Genomic DNA, 20,616 nt, shown 5'->3' on the forward strand with positions numbered 1-20,616 from the left:
GGCTGGTTTGAGTATTTCAGAAGCTGCATGAGTATGTAGCCCAGTGGTTAAGGTGTTCAACTACTGATCGGAAGGTCGTAGGTTTGAATCCCAGGTCCACCAAGTTGCCACTGCAGGGCCCCTGCGCAAGGCCCTTAACCCTCAATTGCTCAGGTGAATAAACTGAAATAAAAAAAAGGTAAGTCACTCTGGATAAGAGTGTCTGCTAAATGCTGTAAATGTAAATATATATAGCAATAAGCGGCCATAGATGAAAAACTAACAGAGCACATGCAACAGTACCTTTTATTTCAATATTTAGACTTTTGAGCATACATGTCTACATATACATAGCAACAATTCAAACTCTAGTTTCATTCTATATGGAAAATACATTTATGACATAATAAAGTATTATAAAGATGTTTGTTTTTTCAATAGTTTTTTTTTCTAAGCCATATTTTATCATTTGATCGATAATGTCAGTTCTTATTGCATACAAAGGTTAACAAGTCTTAGCTTAACTAAAAGTAAAAGATTTTGATATTAACAGTATGAAATATAATGTGGGAAATCTAGAAGTCTGAGGTAGTGATTTACAATATTGCACATCCTGTGCTTGTCTGCAGTGCTTCACTACTGCACATTCTACAAGCAAATGTATGCTATGCAAATAGTAAAGACTGGGTGGCATGTAGGCCAACTTCCAAATAGGACAAGTGTTTTTACCCTTCCCACACTTGGTATCTAAGTTGTGTGTGGGGGATTTTTTTATTATGTTGAGAAAACTTTTTCAGAACCAAGCCACAGTCTACATTGTTATGTTGATGTTTCCAATCCTCTGGGTTGGTTGGAATAAACATTCATGTTAACATTTTCTTTTACTCATGTGACAGGGTCTTAACAATCCCAGCCAGTCCATATTTGTGGTATTTTGCCGTAGTGAGACCTTAGCCAGTTATTCTGCATTCTACAGCTCTTAATGGAAGCTAACCACATGTGTTTGAAAATGCAATAAAACCTATTATTAGCAGCTTAAACAACTGTTCACACATATTTTATAGCTCGGCACATAATGTCTACCTGGTAGATTTGTAGGCCATATGTGTCTAGAGTTTTATTAAAAAAATTAAATTAAATAAATTAAAAAAATCTTGGAGTTGCACATGAAGCTATTGATCAGCATCCCATTTAAAACACACCCACACCCATTCTTTATCTAAAGGTTTATTTCAGCTTCCTGGTTCTCACTATGATTTCCTGAAGGCACACACTTACTCATTCACTCTCCTTTGTCATCTATTTGCCGTCTAAAACCTGTTTGCCAAATGTGCAATATTCTGACCCTGATCCTGAAGGACTGCTTGTCCTACACATTGTAGTGTCTTCTCTGCTCTGTCTCACCCACTTTAATTGAGGAAGAGCTGTTATATAGTTGATTATTTAAATCAGGGGTGTTTGAAGCAGGGAAAACACTCCATGACCATTGTATTGAGAATCTGTGACCCAATGTAACTCACAGGTTTATAACTTGAATAGGTATTAATTCCTCCACCCCCACCTACTGCAAACAATATGTGTAATATAATATCTAATATTCAAATAATGAAAAGAACCAAGGGAGCTGATTTTGTGTATTTTTTGTAAGAAACCTGTAATATTGCACAGATCTGGAATTTCAGGCCCTAGAGAAAATGTTCAGAGAAAAGATGTCCTCCCTTTAAAAGGAGCTCCTCCAAAATCCTTTGTGTTTGTAGAGTATTTAGTCCATGACAATAGATTTCATGTACTAGCTCTACAGGTCTTGACAGTAAAATACTCTCCTGACAAACGGCACAAAGTGCTGATCTCAGTCATGAATAACAGAACAGGATTTTGGTTTCATCATATTTATACAGAGTTGTTTGCCTAGTTTCTAGACTTAGGGTCAAAACAAATATAGGCGTCTTCCATAGAAAACCAGGTCTGCCACTGTTGCAGCTGCAAATGACTGTAGGCCGTAACTAATTTGGTCAATTAGATTCGGGCTTGAACCTATTGAATTAATTTCATTAGAGTTTAAGCAGGTAAAAAAATATTGAATGATATAGACCTCATTAGATAAATGTGATGGTTTGATATTATGATGGTGGTCCAGGTGGCACTGCTGCTTTACAGTCTCAGTGTCTATAATCCTGAGCTCAGGTTCCTTGTCTGTGCAAACTTTCACTGAATGGTCTTTACTGTGAGTTCTCCAGTTTCCTCCAACATTCCCAAAGCATAAGATTAGTTATTCTAAATCACTTGTAGGTGTGAGTGTGTGATTGTGTATGTGCATGGTGTCTTGGAATGGACTGGTGTTCCATTAAAGGTGTGTCCATTACGGTGTTGACATTAAAGAGATGGTTTCTATATATTTTAGGCACTTTTAGCAACTCAATATGGCTCTCCAGCTCATAAGACAAATACTGATTTACTTCTTGTCTTTTGTCCTGCACTGTCTTGTCTGCCTTGATGTCTTTTGTCCTGCACTGTCTTGTTGTCCTGCACTGTCCTGTCTGTCTTCTTGTCTTTTGTCCTGCACTGTTTGCACCAGGTCACACAGATGCACTTTATGTATCTAGGACTAATTTAATTAAGTCCTTATAGCTCTGTATTTGTTTTATGTATCACCACGATCCTGGAGAAACGTTGTCTCATTTCACTATGTACTGCAACAGCTATATATGGTTGAAATGACAAATAAATGAAAACAAAAGCTTCTTGACTAATGAAAGTGAAGTGACATACAGCTAAGCATGGTGAAACATACTCAGAATTCGTTCTCTGCATTTGACCCATACAAAGTACACACACACACACACACAGAACACACACCCGGAGCAGTGGGCAGCCATTTATGCTGCAGCGCCCGGGGAGCAGTTGGGGGTTCGGTGCCTTGCTCAAGGGCACCTCAGTCGTGGCCAGCCCGAGACTCGAACCCACAACCTTAGGATTACGAGTCAGACTCTCTAACCATTAGGCCATGACTTGCTATCACAATGAGTGATTTAACTTACTGAAGATTTGCCTTCAGTTGCCTAAGGTGCCTATTATTTGAGTAATCACATCACATTCATAAAATAAAGCAAATGCACTTCTGTTACTGTGGGTGTTTGTGTCTCTCAGTGACACATGTGTCCATGTTTTCAGCCCATCCATGGCCCCAGTGTGTCCGGGCCTAATTCCACACTGATGATGGCTGAATGAGGTAATGGCTAGTTAGCGGTTAGCTGTTAGCTAACTAGCCTCTCGATTTATAACCAGCCGAAATCAAAACATCAACTTTCGACGTGGCAGCCGGGATTTCCCAATGTTTTATTTATTTATTTAAACATACGAGCTGACAGTAAGATAACAGTAGCTATAACGGATGTGTGATATTTGCTTTCGTGATTGTTGTTATGAGACGCGACTGCCCCTTCGGGACACAGCGGTGACGTCACCGAGCATCCGCGCGCCGCCGAGTGCTGGAGCGCGAGGGTCTGATCTGTGCGTGCGGTCTCAGGTAACACACCCCGGGATGGCGTCGGGATTTGGGGATCAGTGAGACCGAAAAAAATATATATTTGTATACATTTCAGGAAGCGTCGAGTAACCGAGGTATATATCGTGACATTGCACAGAGCGTGGCGGGGCGCGGCTTCCTCCTGGAGCAGTGTTCGGTCTCGGCTGCAGTGTTGTGACACCCCATCAGCTCTGGGGGAAAGATGGCGGACCCGGCGGAGTGCACCATCAAAGTGATGTGCCGCTTCAGGCCACTAAACAACTCCGAGGTGGAAAGAGGGGACAAATACATCCCTAAATTCCAAGCAGAAGACAATGTAGTGATCGGGGTAAGTCAGCGGAAACGTCAGGATGCGTTTACAGCTATAGTTCGTCTGTACCCTTGTCTGTAGCTTTAGCTTCGTAGCTAAACGGAAGCTCGCCCATTGTAGGCCAGCTAAAGTCCTAAACCTTCTTTAACCATCAAGTTTAAACGTAACCTCAGTGATCAAGGTTGTATCCTGTCCGACAGACAGCCATCGAACCGAACCTGTCTGTATTGTAACCTTGAGGTTCGGTTACACAGATTACTGAGAGCTCAGTTGCTAGCTACGTTTGCGATTATTGTTCTGTCTCATGAATGACTTTACAGCTTGCTAACTTTGGACCGTGTAGCAGGCTAATCTGGGCTACACTAGCTAGCTTGTTCTGATGTGTATAGCATCATCCTTTGGCCCTCCCTTTCAGATACTGCGACGAAAGACGAGTCAAGACGAGCTAGCTAACCTTCGTTGTGTCGTTGAGTTAAAGATTAGTGTTAATACGCCTCGTTAAACTCGCTATAAACGAGCTTAATGTTTATTTTGCTTATTTCAGGTGAGTCGGAGATAGTTAGCCGGTTAGCTAGTTAGCCGGTTAGCTAGTTAGCCAGTTAGCCACCCACATATCCGCAACTTTGTCGGCCTTCTTTATTCATTCGTTCGCTCTTGGTGCATTCTTGGTAACGTTGCCAGCATTAACACGTCTTCAGAGGTGAAATATCGAGGCTTCACGACGCAAACAAATAAATACGAGTCACAGAATGTGTTTGTTTTTTTCAGGCATCTTGATTAATGTTATTTCATTTTTTAGAGACAAACAGTTGGCACAGCATCACAGCTGCAGCTTGTCCATCATAGAGAACTCGGCCTGCTTTAATCTCTCATGGCAAGTTGGACAAAGAAAAGTCCAATCTGACACATCGTTTTCGATTAAATATGGTTTTCTGGTCGTTCTTGTGCCAGAACGTCAAGGCGTTTTAACTGAAAGATAATCGATGCTTTTGACAGTTAAGCGGTGAACAAGTTTGGTCACGACTCAGACAAACGTGTTGTGTTTGCACAGTGTAGTGCAAAAGTTTACACCGTCCTATAATTTCTTCTGTTAAAATGTACCTGTGTGTTACAGTTTATCCACAAACTAAAAGAGTGTCAAGAGATTATAAAAGAAAGGTGGGTTCTGTAGTAAGAGAGCTTGAAAAAGATGAATTCAGAGTTTTTTCAGGACCTTCCTCGGTCCCATGATCTGATTTAAAGAAGGCAGGATGTAGACAGATGTGTGTGTTAAAGAGTGAACAAAGCTTGACTAAAAAAAGCTGAAGAAAACAAGCATGTCAGAATGACAACGGCTTCTTCATGTTAAAAACTGAAGTCATCCATTAGCTCAGAGTTTTATGGAGTGCTTTAAAAAGCAGAAGGGAGATGGACAAGATTATTCGTAGCACGTTAAGAAAAGATTTGAATGGTTTCTTTATTGAAATCTCTTAATACACAATCTGATCATTTTAGATGATGCAGGAATTGAAACTGTGGATCCCTTGTGTGCTGAATCAATTTGTTTTATTTATTTATTTAATTTTTTTTATTAAGTAGTAGAATTTCTCTTTCACTTTGTCCTAAGGGTTTTCTAGCTTTAGCACTTAAATGCAAATGAGAGGTTTTTTGTTGTTATATCTGTAGCACATGACTTTACGAAGGCTTCCCACTGTGCATCTACCTAAAACTCTGCTTTAAAACAAATTCTAGCATTTTCTGAATGAGTCTGAATTATAATCTGTAATCTTTCATCTCTTAATCTGGAACACGGTGTCTGTTTTCCTCATATTAATGTTAGGACTTCCCGTTTCGTCAGCAGTCGTTTCGGTTATGCCCTCCAGTGCTGCATGTACTGTACTGAGATGAGCCGTTATTAGGCCAGAGTACTGTATGTGTTCAATTTAAAGATGCATCAATGAACTAATATCTACACATAGAGAAAAGGGATTAGAGATATTCTTATATAAGAAAAACAGTGTGACCTGCTGAGATTTAGTACTTATGCACTCAACATCAATGATAAAACATGGCATTAGAATAAATGTTAGAATCACCGTTGCAAGTTGATTTGCCTATTCATCAAATGTGTTTTAAAAAAAAACACAAGTTTTGGAGTTGTGAACCCAATTAACATTTTTGATTATGGGCTGCCGTGGCATGTTTGTGGTTTTCAGAGTAAACCAGTGAAACGAAACCTGTGGTCTTAGACAAAAGTTGTGCCACATGCTAGTTGACTGTGTCAAATGTGTAGCATTGCAGAAATAATGTTGGATCTGAGCAAAAACCGATCAAGGCTCTATATCACTGATGATAAAGAACATATTCTACTTTATAAAGGAAAAAAACGTTATGTTGTATACCATTGGAATAATATATTTTAAGTGGTCAATAAAGTGCTTTTCAAATGTAATTTTTTCATTTATCTTTGGTCGTAGCAGCGATCACCATGGCTATCCTTTGAAACACACATTAGATCATGCAGGACAGCAAACCTTCCTGTTATAATTTTGCCAACTGGATAGAAAATTCAATGATCAAGGTAAATGGTAGACAATGGGTCATGAATTCCAATCTTGGGAGGCCAGAGTTCAGCCCTGCTTGTTGGTTCTGCTTAAATCTGTGTACTGTGTATGAGAAATACTTTATAAGACAGTGTTCCTGAGCTGCTGTTGGTTGCCCGACAATCCTGCAGTACTAACACACAGTCAGACCTGAGTCTCCATTGTGGGGTCGGAATTAGCAGGAAATGTGTGTAGGACGACAGCTCGAACTTGATATTTTGGCCATGTGACCAAGACAATTATTGAAGATATTCAATATTAGACTATTCAAAATGATGGAATTTTACTTTTCAAATTAAAATAAAAAAAAAAAACTTAATGTAGTCTGGCTTTTGTTGAGACACTAGTCATTTGATTTTTATGTTTATTTGTTTAAATGTTAAAAAAAATTGTTCTTGGCTACTTCCCACCCACCAAAGAATCTCCCTAACAACCAGGGATGGTGAAGTCTAACACGTTTTCCTCAGAGACATTTGAAGCTAGCCAGCGTTGCTCATACTGCATCACGGCAGGCGTAACATGCTCAGAGGGAAAGCACTGTCTGTCCTCTTCCACACACATGGCATCAGACGCACAGGGTTGCCATTGCCAGCACTTCCACCCTTAGAGCACGGGCAGTTTGTTGTCCCTTGCCAGCATCAGGAGTTGAACTCCTCATATCCCCATGGGGTGACGCCTTTTCCAACATTCTCTGTGATCTTGCACCTGAGCAAAAAGATTACTGATGTTTCTATCGCTTTGCAGTAACACATCAATTGCACAGCTTGTGTTCTTTTGCACAAGGTTTAAAAAAAAAGGTCACTCATTAATCCATATCAGAATGTTGGTAGAATTTTGTACAAATACACAAGAGCTGTATATTATTTTGCACCAAATACAGCAGTGAATAGAAGTTTTCTGCCAATGTAAACACAGCCCATTCTGTATATGAACGGTTCATGAACAGCACAGTAACATACTTTCTGTCGACTGTGCATATCGCACACATGCATTTGCACATAATCGCAACGGGTGTCAAGAATCTTTTTTCTTCCTTGCTTTGCAGTAGGTAGAGAGTGTGCTTTAGGTGTAGACAGAGTAGACTGATTACAAGGAAAAGTGCTGCTGCTGGTCTGTAGCGTATTACGTTTTCCTATAGCTGCAATCTTAAAAGACACAAAAAGCTGCTTGTTTTTAAGTTTCATAATTAAACTGTTACCAAACATTTGATGCGGTTTAAAGAGTTTGTTTAGCTGTGTTTAACTCATCATAGATGCATATTACTCTGGCTTGGTTGGCATTTCTTTGGCATGCATGGGAAGCTGGCACTGTGCAGTTATCACCAAAAGGATTAATGGAGTAAACCAGACAGCCCTGAATTCAGAACTCTGAAATATCTGTTCACTTCACCGCCTCAATTAATATAGCTAATTTGACTATGGGAAAGTAAGCAGTGTGACCAATTGGCATCGCCGGAAATGAAGAGCGACTACAATTTAGATAGCTGAGGTACTGAACAGTGGTGCAGTTTTGCATTTTGGCAATTATGGTGTGTTTGCCTAGGGCAAGGGTTTTCAAAGTCAGGGTTCAGGGTCAAATGTGGCCCACAGGCAGATGTCAGTATGCTCTTGGCTTTTCTCTTTGATTGCATGATAAATGGCCCGATGGCCAACTTGTACTTGGTTTTCTTTTCACCTGATGGTAACAACAGACAGCGTTAAAAGTCAGCTAAAATGTAAGAGCCTTTTGTTTTCTGACTACATCTGCAAAGGTTGTGTGTTTTGTCTGTATCCATGACTATCAAAGTTAACGAAGTATCCCTCGGGTATCGTGACGAGGTCTAATCTGACTTCCTTCGAAAAAACTTTGGACACCCCTGGGCCTTGGCCAAGGCTAATAATTATAATCTGGTTACTTCTTAATCATAGTATTATCTTTCTGAGTGCAGATATCCAGATGTTTTCTCAAATAGCTACCCATGATGTTTGTTTCAGTTAGTTTTTATTAGTTTTATTAGTTTATTTACCTTATTGCTGGTCTACACATTGACTTTTCTTTAACAGCGTCATACCCTTTTTTAACCGTTCACTGTGAATGCTGTATCTCATGACTGCAGTCAGCTGATAAGTTACAGATAGTTTGTTGCCAGCCAGCTACAGTTGCTTTTACACATACTGCGGCTGAATAAAGAGGCTTTTATATGTCGTCTTTTAACACAAATGATCTTTTTATATTTAATACAGTGAACACAAGCAGGGAGAAAGATACAGATTTATTCACTAGCTTCTTTTTTCTTTTGTTATTCAGGGAAAGCCGTACATGTTCGACCGTGTGTTCCCATCCAACACTACCCAGGAGCAGGTGTACAACGCCTGTGCTCAGAAGATTGTTAAAGGTGAGGAGTGACCCAGACAGAGAAATGGGCTTGTTCACACTGCTTACTAAACTACATTTGAGTTTTGCACACCGTCAAATGTTATATTTCATTAGCAAGCTTCACATGCTAAATGCATTTTTTCCCCCTCCCCACTTATAGATGTGCTTGAGGGCTATAATGGTACAATATTTGCCTATGGACAGACCTCATCTGGAAAAACACATACTATGGAGGTAGAGCTGCTGAACGCCAATGCAGTAACTCACTTGAATGCGTAAAAATGAATTACGCTTAAGATGCATGAATGCTGTATTTTTTTTTTCTTCAGGGTAATCTGCATGACCCAGATGGAATGGGGATCATTCCACGTATTGTACAGGACATATTTAACTACATTTACTCCATGGATGAAAACCTGGAATTCCATATCAAGGTAAAGGAACCGGCCCGTTCCGCAGCTTCGGGGCGCAGTGTATAAAGTATAATACTTTGGTAACCGATCAGTGATTGTAGCTAACAGGATTGGTTTATTGCCAGGTCTCCTATTTTGAAATCTACCTGGACAAAATCAGAGACTTGCTGGATGGTAAGTGTAAGACTTTTGTTAATTGCTGTAATTATAGCTCACTGATTATATTCCCTGTGCTTATAGTAACTGATTGCTTTGTCATGTACCAGACTAGTGATTTATATCAGAGTTTTTCATGTTTAAAGCTCATTCGCAGGAAGAAATCACATATGCAAAAATGTCATATCTTATGAACGATAACTAGGTCTGGTACATATTTTATTTACTCTGTAACTTTATTCAAAATGATCTCTCTTGCAGTGTCCAAGACTAATCTATCTGTGCATGAAGACAAGAATAGGGTCCCGTATGTCAAGGTGAATATGACGTGTGAATCGTGGTATCAAGGAAGAAAGAAAGCTTGTGTGATTGGTGGTGTAAAAGGATAAATAGGGATCATTCATGGTTTCTCTCTTTATTTTCGTGTGCAGGGTTGCACTGAGCGCTTTGTTTGCAGCCCAGATGAGGTGATGGACACCATTGATGAGGGCAAATCCAATCGACACGTGGCTGTGACAAGTATGCTCAAGCACGTTTTCTTTCTCTCTTCCAATTTTCTGAATTCCACGTTTATTAATTTTATCTTGTATCAGCACCTACTGACTATATTTCTGGTAAACTTACCACACATACCAGTCGCAGACCTTAAGCTGGCAGTGACAAGGTATTTTATTGGCGATGGACAACCTGATATAAGTAATCAGTTTATGACCCCAAAACACTATTGGCTGGATTCTGCAACAGATTAGTGACACTTGTACAAAAAGCCCAACAGCAGCACTGAATTTGAATCACTAGCTTCACAAGTTCCACACACTACTAGAAAAATTGTGCATGTCTGCAGTTAATATACCAACAGAGTCTATTATATGGTTTGTGGTATGAGTACATGTAGAAGCACCTAGCTTCTCAGTGTACGTTTTTTTTTTGTTTGTTTGTTTTATTACCGAGAGAATGCTTAGACTTAACATGGCTTTTTCCTGACTGCCTTTGGAAAGCTTTCACAGAAAAACTGGTGTACATGAAGTTTGCACTTTTGAGGAAATTACCCAGGAAATATTACTTATCTTATAAATCTTAACACTTTGATATGTGTTGTGTGTTAGTCTTGAAAATCAGACAGGATGCGCCAAAGTTTGCTAAATTTATTGTGGGTTCTGGAGAGTTGCAAGTATCAAGGGATGTGTTAAGTGGGACTGCTGTCAACACCCCTGCTTTTTTGTTTGTTTGGCTTTGCCGGGAACTCAAACGTCCTACTTAGGCTTGAGTTGTTTTTCTGACAGACCAGAGTGGTGAAGTATTCGTCACATAGGAAGTGTATGTAAGCTTTTCCTCTTCCATTTTTGAATTTCTGAAACTAATCTGGAAGATTTGAGCCGCACCGATTTGGCTGTGACTAATGTCGGGTTAAACACACACATAACAAATCCTCGCGCTGTTCCTCATTACATCATAACATAATAATATACGATACACTCTTGCCACAACCAGAATCCAGAAAATGGAAGTAACAGCTTGTATCTCCTCCCTTCTGTGGTTTTCAGACATGAATGAGCACAGCTCAAGGAGTCACAGTATCTTCCTGATTAATGTGAAACAGGAGAACACACAGACCGAGCAAAAGCTGAGCGGAAAGCTGTATCTGGTCGATCTGGCTGGGAGTGAGAAGGTAAAGCTTGCCACCATTTCAGTTTTGATATTTCTTTATTATTGTTGGATCATTCCATCCTGTGTTCATTTGCCCATGTTGTTGTTATGGTTAATTAGCTCTCTCTCTCTCTCTCTCTCTCTCTCTCTCTCTCTCTCTCTCTCTCTCTCTCTCTCTCTCTCTCTCACACACACACACTGTGTTTGTAGGTCAGTAAAACAGGAGCTGAAGGTGCAGTGTTGGATGAAGCCAAAAACATTAACAAGTCCCTCTCTTCACTGGGAAATGTTATTTCTGCACTGGCTGAAGGATCGGTATGTTTAGTACATTTTTTGTATAATAGATCCCCGACTGATATGGATAACAGATATATCATCTACTGTACCCTGGACTTGTCCTCAGTAATCACTAATAACTCACTAACATCATCCGCATGTGTCTGTCAGACGTATGTTCCGTATCGAGACAGCAAGATGACTAGGATTCTTCAGGACTCTCTGGGTGGCAACTGCAGGACTACCATCGTCATCTGCTGCTCTCCTTCCTCTTATAACGAGGCTGAGACCAAATCTACTCTGATGTTTGGCCAGAGGTGAGAATATTCACACGCTTGTGTGTGGGGAAGCTGACACTAACCTTGTTATATCAATAGGGAATAGTTACAGAAGTTTGACAGGGAAACCTTCAGTCAGTTGTCGATTCCCATGACAACGATGGTAGTGGTGAACAGAAGAAAGCACACGGTCGCACAATCACGAAGATCAGTTTCTGAAACAATAGCAAACGGTCCCCAGACATACACAGCCACCTGTTACTTATGTTTTAAAGCAGCCTCTGTCACAGTGATGATAAACTATTACATTTTATAAAGCTGCATTTTGTAAAGAATTCCTTTTATTATAAACATCTAGATAAGTAATTAACATGACTAAATGGTGACAGCTAACAGTTAGCTCATGGCTATAAATAAGAAGCACCTTTTGACCAGTACATAGATAATAAACATAAGGGACAAATGTTTTGAAGAATAAACAGAGAGTAGACGTGTACTTCTTAATGAAAACTTTGCAAAATGGACCAGAAAGAGTTGATTTAAAAAAAAAAAAAAAGGTTATCTATGAATGTCTGTGAAAACTCTTGGTGACTCTCAGGTGTGCTGCCTTTGGGTAATTAATTGATCTGCTTCAAAAGCCACAATGGGCCTTTTTACACCTGGTCACTTCATGTGTTTTCTCAGATCCGATAGCTATCTGATTTGGTAAATCTGTTCCATTTACATTAGGTCACATAAATGCGTCTCGGCGAATCGGATATCAATCCGATCTTTCTACTCCCGCCCAATATGCAAATATATTTTACCTCATTTCCGGGGTAATTGAAATAGAACATGCTTTGGTGTATGCGGTTCTCAGAATGCAATCAAAAAGAAGACAAAATAACTTGTTACGACGGTTATGCTTTCGGCAGCAGTGCATTTTAAGACCCAAAGAGACACCTGTGTGAAAGATCACTTGCGAGTGACGTACTTCCGTTTGGGAGGAGTATAGTGCTGACGCATGTGGCTTGAACAACCACATGCATTTACACCTGTCCAGTTTCATCTTAAATGCGTCCCAGACCACCTCCTGAAGTGGTTTGAACGATGGGGTTTTTATCTGTTTTGAAACCGTTTCGGAGGGCATTTAGACCTGGGCTTTTTATGATCGGATAGCTATCAGATCACAGAAAACGCATGAAGTGACCAGGTGAAAAAAAGCCCCTATGGTTCCTGTTTAGAAAACTGGAACCAACAGTTTTTCATACTTCCGTTGTGCCGTTCCACTTCCTGGTTCTGAATTATTTTGCACCACATGTAAATTTACATCCCTTGCTCTATGTCGATAATTGTCACCTTTGACTGTTCAGGGGACCTACATAGTTTTTTGTCTTTATGCTGTCTTCAGGGCCAAGACCATTAAGAACACAGTAACTGTGAATGTGGAGTTGACGGCAGAGCAGTGGAAGAAAAAATATGAGCGGGAGAAAGAGAGGAACAAGACTCTCCGCAACACCATTACCTGGCTGGAAAATGAGCTCAACCGCTGGAGGAATGGTAAAATCCTGCATGCACCCTTGTTAGGATAAAACTTTTCTTCAGAGCACAATATAAATGAGCTTTATTTCAGTCTGGCTCTAATGAAAACTCGGTTGCTTTTAGGCGAGACCGTGCCGATCGATGAGCAGTATGATAAAGAGAAGGCCAACGCTGAGGTATTGGCTCTGGATAACACCATAAATAATGACAAGATTGCTTCCACTCCTAACATCCCTGGAGTGCGTCTGACAGACACAGAGAGAGAAAAGTGTGAGGCCGAGCTGGCCAAACTCTACAAGCAGCTCGACGATAAGGTAAGTGCTTCGGAGTGCTTTATTTTGAACAGCTGCACCGTTTGTGTTGTCACGTCTCCTGTCTTTTTTTTTACCTGTTTGCTCCTCTTCTTTCTGTCCTGCCTGTTGTAGGATGATGAGATAAATCAACAGTCTCAGCTGGCTGAGAAGCTTAAGCAGCAGATGTTGGACCAGGAGGAGGTAAGAGTCTCCGCAGGTTTTTACTTTGCAAGGCATGTTAGCTTTGTTAATGCAAAACTGAGACAACTTGTAGAATGAGCCATGTGTACAGTCCTGTATGTGTGCACTGCATTAACGAGTAGTTTTTCTGCAGCTTCTGGCTTCTTCACGGAGAGACCACGATAACCTGCAGGCAGAGCTGATGCGTCTGCAAATGGAGAACGAAGCATCTAAGGAGGAGGTTAAGGAGGTGCTGCAGGCACTGGAGGAACTTGCTGTCAACTATGACCAGAAGAGCCAGGAGGTGGAGGACAAGACTAAGGAGTTTGAGACCATCAGTGAGGAACTCAACCAGAAATCGGTGTGCTGGCATTCATTCAGTGTTCTATTTATAGCCATGTTAAAGCTCCACCATATTACAGTTTGAACGGAGGAGGAGGGCTAAAACTGCAAAGGAAGAGATAGTATTGTACTTGGAGTCCTTAAGGAGGGTTTTAAATGCAGATAAGTTTTATTTAGGGACAGAGAAAAATGATTAATCATGTTAATGGAGTTCACTTTTCTCAGCTTTCTTACCAGAAATGCTAACCTTTTGGTGATTTGATATTTTTATATATTTATTTTTTTTGTGGAAAATTTTAACTAATTAGTTCTTTAGTGCCATTGACGTAATGTTTTGTCTGCTTGTTTTTCCAGAGTGTTTTAGCCTCTTTAGACTCTGAGCTGCAGAAGTTAAAGGAGATGACCAACCACCAGAAAAAGAGGGTGACCGAGATGATGTCATCACTGCTTAAAGACCTGGCAGAGATCGGCATCGCTGTAGGCAGCAATGACATCAAGGTAAGACACAGAGTGGCTGTACAGCACATCTGCAGAATGAAGGGCGAGATAACTGGAATAGAGTTTTGCCTGACCTCATATCCTCCTTTATTTTCACTAAACTAAACATAAGAACTTTTTTTTTTTGCCAGTGGCAGTACTTGCTCTCTAACATCTGCATTTTGTGTTTGCTGCTTCTTTGAAATTTCTCCTATTCAATTTGACATTTCCCCCTCATACCGTTCCTGCTCTGTTTTACTCTCAGCAGTATGAAGGCAGTGGGTTGATCGACGAGGACTTTACTGTGGCCAGGCTTTACATCAGTAAGATGAAGTCAGAGGTCAAGACCTTAGTGAAGCGCAGCAAGCAGCTGGAAGCAGCTCAGGCCGACAGCAACAAGAAGATGGACGAGAATGAGAAGGAACTAGCTGCATGCCAGCTGCGTATCTCTCAGGTAACTGACATGAGTGCAGTAGGTCTGAGGTGAGAACCTCCTAGACATTGCTTAGTTGTAGTTTCCATATAATTGGGAAAATCCCACGTGTGTGTGTGTGTGTGTGTGTGTGTGTGTGTTTAAATAAAAATCTGTCTTAAATAAACTGTTAACTGTAAAAAAAAAATGTTTTGATTTTCTCTTTGCAGCATGAGGCTAAAATTAAGTCTCTAACGGAGTATCTTCAGAATGTGGAACAGAAAAAGAGGCAGCTAGAGGAAAATGTCGACTCGCTCAATGAGGAACTTGTGAAAATCAGTGCACAGGGTATGCACACAACGGCGTTTCACTTTCTAATCGTCTGTATTTGAATTGTTGATTTTCTAAATACTTGTTGCTTGTAAATCTTTTACAGAGAAAGTTCATGCTATGGAGAAAGAGAATGAGATCCAATCAGCCAATGAGGTCAAGGTATGCATTACAAATTATCATCCGTGATCTTGCAGAGAATTATTTCTGCTTTTATATGTAAAGCTACGTGATGTGAAAACAAGACCATGTATTCATCCACGATACGGATAGTCCTAAGTTCACACGAAGAGAGAGAGGTTGTACCATGGAAATCCAATCGTCTTGTGCTTTATGAAATTTATAGCCACTTAATTTGGATCAGAGACTATTTGCCTTCAGGTGTCACTTTGTAATTATTTTCCCTGGTTTTGTTTTCATTCATTTGTCCTTTCTCTTCATTTTAAGTAAATATTTTCTTATGATGCTATGCTGGGCTCCGTTCCAGGAAGAATGCGCAAAGAAACCTAAAATTGATTTCAGTGATTAATTAGAAAAACCCGTTCCTTCGGAAAGCAAATTAAATATCTGTTAAATAACTCCAGCCCAGATCGGCTGAGTCAGGAGCGTGTGCATTCACAACAAACTGTAAAAGCTTTCGTTACTGTAGCTCTGTAAATGTGATTAAGAATATGAAGCCAAAAGCAAACTTCAAGCAGACCATCGCTTGGAACACTTTGAGGAAATTATTCTTACATATACAATAAATGTGCGTTTGTCCGTTCAAGCTTCTAGTGTGCCAACATTTAATATAGTGACTTAGAATTCTGACCAAGTTATATAACCACAAACTAAAGAGTGCAGATAGAGCTGAATATACAGACAGGTGAGAGATTAAAGTAATAAACAGCATAAAATGCTGTAGTAAGCTTTTTGAACCTCCTTGTGCCACCATCAGGACCTTACAACATCAAGTCTCTGACAGTATACTAAGCTGACTTTATCTAATCCTTTTGTGCTTCTTAACATGCATCAACAGGCCAACTAACAAATTCTGCTTAATCTCGCCTCGGGTCTAAAATGTTACTGCTAAACATCTAACATCTTGTTTATTGTTGCTTGTTCACGCCAGATGTTATTTCGATGGAAGCGATACAGACTTTGGATATCTATAGTATAAGGAGGTACAATGGGTTGTGTGTTTGTGTGTTTAGACTGCGGTGGAGCAGCAGATCCAGAACCACAGGGAGGCTCACCAGAAGCAGCTCAGCAGCCTGAGAGATGAACTCGAGACTAAGGAGAAACTCATTACCGAACTACAGGAGTAAGACACTCAATGCCCTACAGATGAATGATGATGAATCGCAAACCTCTGGTATATGTTTACTTTAATTCTTTTCATTCTATCTCTGTATACAGTATAAACCAGAAGATCATGCTGGAACAGGAGCGTCTCCGGGTGGAACACGAGAAGCTCAAATCCATGGATCAGGAGAAGAGCCGCAAGCTGCATGAGCTAACGTATGTGTTTATCACACGCTCTAGTTGTCTTTGAGACAAGCTGAATTTGGAAACATTTGATTGACAGTTGTGTTTGTTTATTTCATTTTTGAGTACAATTTTGTATTGCTTCCGTGTGAGAACAGGGTTATGCAGGACAGACGGGAGCAGGCCAGACAAGACCTCAAGGGCCTGGAGGAGACAGTTGTGAGTTACTTTTTGTTCACTGGTTTGGGAGTTTCAGGTTATTATATGAAGGTTGCATGAGTGTTTGTGTCTGTGTGCTCAGTCTAATTTTGTTTGACCTTCTCTCCAGGCTAAAGAGCTTCAGACTCTGCATAACCTGCGGAAATTGTTTGTACAAGACCTGGCAACCCGGGTCAAGAAGGTGAAAAAGAATGCACATTTCATTCTTTTTTTTGTGTTTTTTTTAATATAAATATATGGTTTGTTTAGGAGTATGCAAAATATATAGCCTTTGTGCACCTTTTTCCTGTGGTGTAGCAGGACAGTTGGGTCACATTTGAATGTTCAGATCTTGCTTGTTTACACTGACACTTGAATGCTTTACTGCTTTACCCATTCTGAAATGTTTGTTTTGCCTATTAATGTATTTGGGATACATGCTTATGATGTATTAATGATTATTTTCCCCCTTTTGTAGAGTGCTGAGATGGACTCGGATGACACTGGTGGCAGTGCAGCTCAGAAACAGAAGATTTCCTTCCTAGAGAACAATCTAGAACAGCTCACTAAAGTCCATAAGCAGGTATACATGCACAAACATAACTCTTTCAGTGTAGGGCTGCACAATAACAAATCATCAGAAAGCTACATGATTATTAACCAAACGTTTCAATTCAGATATCTAGGGAAAAAAAATTAGATTTATTGCACTTTAAATCACTGTATGAAGAGTTAACTACATTATTGTCTGTCTGTCACTCTGCGTGTAGCTGGTGCGTGATAATGCAGATCTGCGCTGTGAGCTGCCTAAGCTGGAGAAACGTCTGCGTGCGACTGCTGAGCGTGTGAAGGCTCTGGAGTCCGCACTGAGGGAGGCCAAAGAGAACGCAGCACGAGACCGCAAACGCTATCAGCAGGAGGTGGACCGCATTAAAGAGGCTGTCAGAGCCAAGAACATGGCTCGCAGAGGACACTCGGCACAGATCGGTACACACACTTCTTCTTTAATTACAACTATGATGTTTCCAACAAATTAAGGAGAACTTGGAGCCAGTGTTCGATTAGCTGTGAGAAAACTGCCTGCATAACGCATATACACTTCAAGCACCATCACTAATCTTAAGTAGATTTGCTTGTTTTCCCCCCAGAATCATTCAGAAATCTCTGGAATCATTTATCCTAAGGGCAGAAGGCATTAACATGAATTAAACAATTACTGGGAAAATCCTATTGGGCATGTAACTTATTAAAAGGTTCATTTCAGTCTTTCCCTATCAATTTCTGTGGGGCTAAAAAAATATATACTTCAGCCAACCACTAGATGGCATTCAATATGTTTTTAGATTAAAAAAAAATGTATTTATTGTCAAAGAAATGAAATGTCTCTCGTTATGGTGTGTACAGGATGAAAAATAAATAAAATATTGAACTACCTGATCAGATGGGACTGTTCAATTAAGATATAAGAAAAAGCAGCTGTTATTGCACTTTTTCTGCCACTGCTACAGTTTTTCTGCCACTGCTACAGTTTATTCCACACAAACATTATCCTTATTGTTTGTGTTATAAGATGATCTACATTTGTGACACTGGAACAGTTCTGTTTATTTTCCTTTTGAATTAATTCTTATGTTAAGCTTATTTTGTGCATTGTTGAGTATAGGGATTGATTTTCTAACCTCACTAACACGTTATATTGTTTTTTTTCCCATTAAGCCAAACCCATCAGACCAGGCCAGCCACCCGTGGCTTCTCCCACACACCCCAACGTCAACCGCTCTGGATCGGCGATTTTCAATAACCAGCCAGTGGTCATCCGGGGAGGAGGCGGAGGAAAACAGTAAAAACGTAAGGTTTTGTAAGTGATTTTGTTTTTATTGGTTTGTGATTCCTACTTGGTTATAGGTTTCATGTTGATCTGCATTTTCTTTTCTTTTTCTAGCATTTGAAGTCTGCAAGTCTAGATGAAGTCAGAAGAACTGAGCTGGCCTTCCAACACTGGACAGTTCAACAGGCCTAACACTTTAAACTATATATATATTTGAATATAAGTATATATATGTATGAAATATTCCTACATTGGCTGTACAGTTGTCCTCTCTGGTCATATGTTTAGAGGTTCCATTTCCCTGTTTAAACACACACCAAAAAAAAAAAGAAAGAAAGAAATAGGACAAACATGAGTGCAATCACTGCTCTGTAAGTAGCTTGTAGCTTCACTCTTAATTACATTAGATTTTTAGCCCTCACTGTGCCAAGCGGAATGTATCATCAAAAATGACAAAGATTAAAAAAAAAAGGCAGGAATGAATGGAAAATTAACAAAAAAAGGGTAAAAAGAAACCCAGCTACTGCATCCTCCTAGCTTATTCATGTATGCATCATGCTACTTGTTTTTAATTGTTTTGGAGAGAGTAACTTGGTTCTTTCTTGCTTCCACTGAGCAGTTTCCAATAAACTAATTCACTTGAATGGATAATTTTAAACACTACAGTAAGACTACATGAACACAGAACCTGTTTTTGTGCACTGGGATAAGTACTTAGGGCCTTAGAATGGTAATATGTTATTAAAAAAAAAGAAATAAAGTGGAACAAAAATGAAGGTTTTAAGAGAACACAAAGCTGCTGATTGTAGACACTCCACATGTTACTTTAAAGCACTGTAGAAAAACATAGTGGCAAATGTGCATCATTACTGATGATCGTGATATCAGCATTATGAAATGTGTGTAAAAGCTCAGTCTCTGTAAATGGAAGGTCATCTGTCATGTTATCTATATTGCTGTTTTTATAATTGATGAAGTTAACATTAATGACTTAACAAAACAATCACTACTCAGCTCATTCTATTGGTTGGGAGTACTGCCTTATAGTCTTTCATTAGTTCAGCCTGTGATCTAATATATTGTGGATATGTGAAGAAATGCACTAGCATTTTAACTGTAATAGATTTAGAGATTTTACCTCTGAAGGGTTTGAATTGAATTCCCCAATAAGGAAGTGGTGTTGGGCTGTTTTAATCTCTCCTTTTAGCAAGTGATCATGTTCATTACACCTATATTAAGCAATATAGAGAATGTCAGCTTTGTGGTCTTACTACGCTTAAAAGCAGCTGTTCTCTATCTTGGTACAGATGCAACACCTGCAGAAACGGGCAGAATCGGTTCTAAGTAACTCCTCCCTGTTTGTTCATCTCTTTAAAAAAAAAAAAAAAAGCCTGTGCCATGTTTGAAAAATCCTCAACCATGACCATTTTGCAAATACTTTATTTATCGACGACCACGGCCAGTCGATATTCTTTGCAGATCATCACAGTCATCGAGCATCGGTGGTCACTGACTGTGATTCTGAATTCTGCCTTTGCATTTGGACTAAATGCTTTCAACAAAAATGGCTCTAAGCTCGGATCATGCTTTAGCTCATGAGTATTTATTGTGATTAAATGTAGCCATTGTGTTTGGCTTGCACATTTAATAAAATCAAACTCGGTTAACTGTTTCATACTCACCACTGTTTTTGAGTTTTGTTGCCTTTGTGATTGCAGTTAGAAATCTAAGTTTGATCATTGTCTTTTGATAACGTTTCTCTTGTCCAGTTCTAAGACTCAGCATGACGTTGCAGCGTTGTATGGCCTAGCTGAACATACAATAGGGTTTATTTAATAGTTATTTACCACATTTTTTGTTGTATTTTGCAGGTGGATGTTTTATTTATTGATGTTTTAATATAGATATGAGTTTGTTTGGTTTTTTCTTTTGTTTTTTCACCCCCCTTTTTTCTCTCTCGGCTTCCGCTGTCAGTTTTTCTTTCTGATGACATTTTCACTTACATCTTTATATCTTAGTGCTTCTTTGTAAATTTGGGTTGCTTAT

The 20,616-nt window shown here is 39.6% G+C and overlaps 1 protein-coding gene across 4 annotated transcripts; it reads left to right on the top strand.

The window, feature by feature from the left end:
• The first annotated feature begins 3,349 nt into the window (after positions 1-3,349).
• On the top strand, positions 3,350-20,251 carry kif5bb (kinesin family member 5B, b). Of its 4 annotated transcripts, none has more exons than XM_027177694.2 (27): positions 3,350-3,505; positions 3,582-3,833; positions 8,684-8,771; positions 8,913-8,986; positions 9,082-9,186; positions 9,291-9,339; positions 9,583-9,638; positions 9,753-9,840; positions 10,866-10,990; positions 11,179-11,283; positions 11,416-11,561; positions 12,913-13,061; positions 13,167-13,357; positions 13,469-13,537; positions 13,671-13,877; positions 14,213-14,356; positions 14,601-14,789; positions 14,978-15,095; positions 15,184-15,239; positions 16,271-16,380; positions 16,476-16,577; positions 16,703-16,763; positions 16,873-16,944; positions 17,221-17,325; positions 17,513-17,729; positions 18,459-18,590; positions 18,685-20,251. In XM_027177694.2, the coding sequence occupies exons 2-26, from the start codon at positions 3,708-3,710 to the stop codon at positions 18,584-18,586; spliced, it is 2,880 nt and encodes a 959-aa protein (XP_027033495.1). In that variant the 5' UTR covers positions 3,350-3,505; positions 3,582-3,707; the 3' UTR covers positions 18,587-18,590; positions 18,685-20,251. The 4 variants fall into 4 exon arrangements, with proteins under 4 accessions (XP_027033495.1, XP_047673025.1, XP_047673027.1 ...); XM_047817069.1 differs by having other exon boundaries at positions 3,356-3,505; positions 3,624-3,833; XM_047817071.1 differs by having other exon boundaries at positions 3,449-3,833; positions 14,604-14,789.
• Positions 20,252-20,616: the final 365 nt, after the last annotated feature.

The sequence above is a fragment of the Tachysurus fulvidraco genome, chromosome 8 (assembly GCF_022655615.1).
Source record: "Tachysurus fulvidraco isolate hzauxx_2018 chromosome 8, HZAU_PFXX_2.0, whole genome shotgun sequence".
Classification (NCBI taxonomy): domain Eukaryota; kingdom Metazoa; phylum Chordata; class Actinopteri; order Siluriformes; family Bagridae; genus Tachysurus; species Tachysurus fulvidraco.